The sequence below is a fragment of the Xiphias gladius genome, unplaced genomic scaffold (genome assembly GCF_016859285.1).
Source record: "Xiphias gladius isolate SHS-SW01 ecotype Sanya breed wild unplaced genomic scaffold, ASM1685928v1 HiC_scaffold_1172, whole genome shotgun sequence".
Taxonomy (NCBI): Eukaryota; Metazoa; Chordata; class Actinopteri; order Istiophoriformes; family Xiphiidae; genus Xiphias; species Xiphias gladius.
In genome coordinates, this window is record NW_024401472.1 from 937 (window position 1) to 3,975 (window position 3,039).

The 3,039-nt window shown below is 38.3% G+C and overlaps 1 protein-coding gene across 1 annotated transcript; it reads left to right on the forward strand.

Annotated features, from left to right (window-relative positions):
• Positions 1-1,860: 1,860 nt before the first annotated feature.
• Positions 1,861-2,612, forward strand: LOC120787156 (progonadoliberin-1-like). The gene is made up of 4 exons (XM_040122851.1): positions 1,861-1,989; positions 2,102-2,240; positions 2,331-2,429; positions 2,568-2,612. The coding sequence occupies exons 2-4, from the start codon at positions 2,103-2,105 to the stop codon at positions 2,610-2,612; spliced, it is 282 nt and encodes a 93-aa protein (XP_039978785.1). The 5' UTR covers positions 1,861-1,989; position 2,102.
• The last annotated feature ends 427 nt before the right edge of the window (positions 2,613-3,039 follow it).

The following is a 3,039-nucleotide window of genomic DNA, read 5'->3' on the forward strand; positions in this document are numbered from 1 at the left end:
ATTTACAAGAAGCCAACCTGAGAGGGTCCAATGTGAAAGGAGCCATTTTTGAAGAGATGCTGACCCCTCTGCACATGTCACAGAGTGTCAGATAACTGCACACACCTGCAAGTCCAGTGTGGTCCACAGCTGGCTTCTTTAATGCTCTTTTTCCTCCAGTCAGCCTCTCCTATACTACCCTACTATCAATCTCTCTTTACCTGTCTGCAGTACAGGTAGTTGTATGCACATCCCTGGCATTCCACCAATATTATGTTAGCTTTAAATATCTTGCACTAGAATTTATCCAGGGTTGTTCATGTATTTTTGTATGGTAGGATGTTTTAAAATGTTCAGCTGCATATATCACCAAAACAAAGTCATGTTCCCAGTGTATGTAGATGTGTGTGGATGCAATCCAATGACTATGCTCATTTAATGTTTTACATAATTTATATTCACTTCATATTACTTGACATATTAACGGGAGTCAAAATCAGATTATTTGTGTGCGGTAAAGTTCAGAGCACTGAGCTTCACTGAATGCTGCTGTAGCAGAAATTGAAGGGGTCACTTACCAATAACTGTGTCATTATATATTCCTCTTTAAGTATGTAACTTAATTTTGCTGGATTCTGCATATTATAAAGGAAGCAATGCAAGCCAAAGCCATACAATAGCACAGTCTAAAAGGCTAAAAGTGATGTTAGTGCACCGTAAAACTATGCGGCAGGCAAGTTATAAACACAGCTTGGGTATGCAATACATGATCTACAGCTGTGAGGTTTCTCCTTTCCTACTTTAAAATATTGTTCTTCTTAAAAAACCTTCCCTGTTTTGCGCTCTGTAAATCTACCTCTTTTTTTTATCTGATGTGTGAATGATCCACAGTTGCATGCATATGACTGTGACACTGCTTATTGTAATGTTTATATATGTCATTCATTATTCCTTTCATTACGAGAAAATAATCCTACTTGTCAGCTTCAGCAGAAATCCATTTTTATGTGTTCCTGTTGTCACAGTGGGTTTGCCTGGAAACATGCTCCATGTATCAATGCATCAATTAATCATGCTTTTGAACTTATTTGCACAAGTATACTGTATGTTAACTTGCAACATGTTATACCTTTTCACCAAAAGTGTTTGGTGCTTATAATCGTATGTAAATCAAATCCAGTGCTTCCAAATCTTCCCCCAAAAAATCATTATTAGAGTGGGCAGGTGTTGTCAGCTGTTTTGTCTAGGATCTCATTTCAGTTCTTACTGGACAGTGTCTGTTAGCATGTGTTAAGAGCTATGCTCGTCTTTGACTGGTGAAGTTTCTCTAGCTGTAGCTCAAAGCTGTTCCAATGCAATACTATTCACTCAGTTCAATAGTAGGTACCCAGCATGCGAGAATGAATGATGAGGCAATCATATTGTGTATTTTACCTTGAGTGTGAAAATCAATTGAAGAGCTATGGTTATTTATTTTAATACATCTCACTGAATGCAATATGGGGCATAGATTGGTTTGCGTTTGAGAGAGGGAATGGTGTAGGTGTCCCGATCTATGATTATTGCACTCGACCGTGGAAATATATTTCCATAAATGACTGTTATAAATAAATTACGATGAAGAAGAAGAAAAAGTTCTTATTTTTTGTGTCTCTCTTGGGAATGAATGATTGTTTGCACGCTACATGATAAAAGTACTAGAAAAATAACTGGAAATAGCTGAAAATGGTTGATAGTTTGTGGCCAAAACATGTCCAATGTAATTTATTTAATTTATTGGAGAGCATAAAAAAAAAAAAAAAATCAAACGTGTACGCTTTCATCAGCTCTGCAGGTCGTCAGTAAGCGTTGCTTAATCCCACTTTGTGACCCCCTGTAGTGAAGTGTCGGGCTCAGAGAAATGGAAGCTTCACAGGCTTATATAGACCCTGGAAAATAGTGTACAGGAGCATTCACAAAGGACTGCAGACAAGAACAAATCCGAGAAGTTGCCTGCTTTCTGCACAGAAGGTACAAAAAAAAAACCTGTGAAAAATAACACTTTTTGGGGTTAAACTACAGAAGTAATGAAAAGAAAAACTGGCATGCGTATATATGCAAAATAACGTTTTTTTTCCCTCAGAATGGCTGTGAAAACCTTGGCACTGTGGCTGCTGCTTGTGGGGACATTAGTGCCCCCGCACCGCTGTCAGCACTGGTCATATGGACTGAGCCCAGGAGGGAAGAGGGAACTGGACAGCCTGTCAGACACACTGGGCAATGTAAGCATTTATCAGTCTCGTGGCCCTTAAAACACTGGATGCTCCTCTTTTCTCCTGTGCATTTTCACTGTGATTCTTTGGCTTTAACAGCTAGTTGAGGGGTCTCCACATGTGGCGACACTCTGCAGTGTTCTGGGTTGTGCAGAGGAATCACCTTTTGCCGGAATTTACAGAATGAAAGGATTCCTTGTAAGTTTTGCTCATTTATCGTTTGGTTTTTCGCTTGATGCCTCTGTCAATATGGTCAAGACTGCCAGAGGTTTTACCTTGTGGTTCTGATGAATTTTTAATTTCATCTCACAGATTTAATCTCTTGTTCTCTTTTAGGGAAGTGTGACTGACAGGGAAAATGGACACAGAAATAAAAAATGATGTTACTTGATTCTACAATAAATAATTTAGCATATCACAAATGTCGTGGTTATTGCTTGATATGATTTATATCCAAATACAAGCTATAGACTCTTTTACTCTACCAAATATTTTCTGCTCTACCTCTCAATTTCTCTGTGTTGTTTTTTGCGACAACTTCCTTGTATTTCTCTAAATACAGATTCACCTAAGTGTCATGATTTTGATTTATGCCCCAGCAGACTTCCTGATGACATACAACAGAATACAGCAGATTTGTACAACGTTTTCACTGAGCAAGAAAATATACACATTGCCTTTAAAAATCCCTCCCATTATCTTTAATGCAGAATGGAAAACCTGATGTTTTTGGTTCAGCTTGGCTAAGGATCAATTCTACAGTTTCAGAAATTTCAAAGATAAACGCAATACAGCGGCTTTCAGGTGA

What these genes read in the sequence shown, in the direction of transcription:
- LOC120787156 (XM_040122851.1), top strand. Translation starts at nt 2,103, where the DNA reads ATGGCTGTGAAAACCTTGGCACTGTGGCTGCTGCTTGTGGGGACATTA. An exon ending in TGTCAGACACACTGGGCAAT is followed by an intron (nt 2,241 to 2,330) that starts GTAAGCATTTAT and finishes TGGCTTTAACAG; the next exon opens with CTAGTTGAGGGGTCTCCACA. An exon ending in ACAGAATGAAAGGATTCCTT is followed by an intron (nt 2,430 to 2,567) that starts GTAAGTTTTGCT and finishes GTTCTCTTTTAG; the next exon opens with GGAAGTGTGACTGACAGGGA.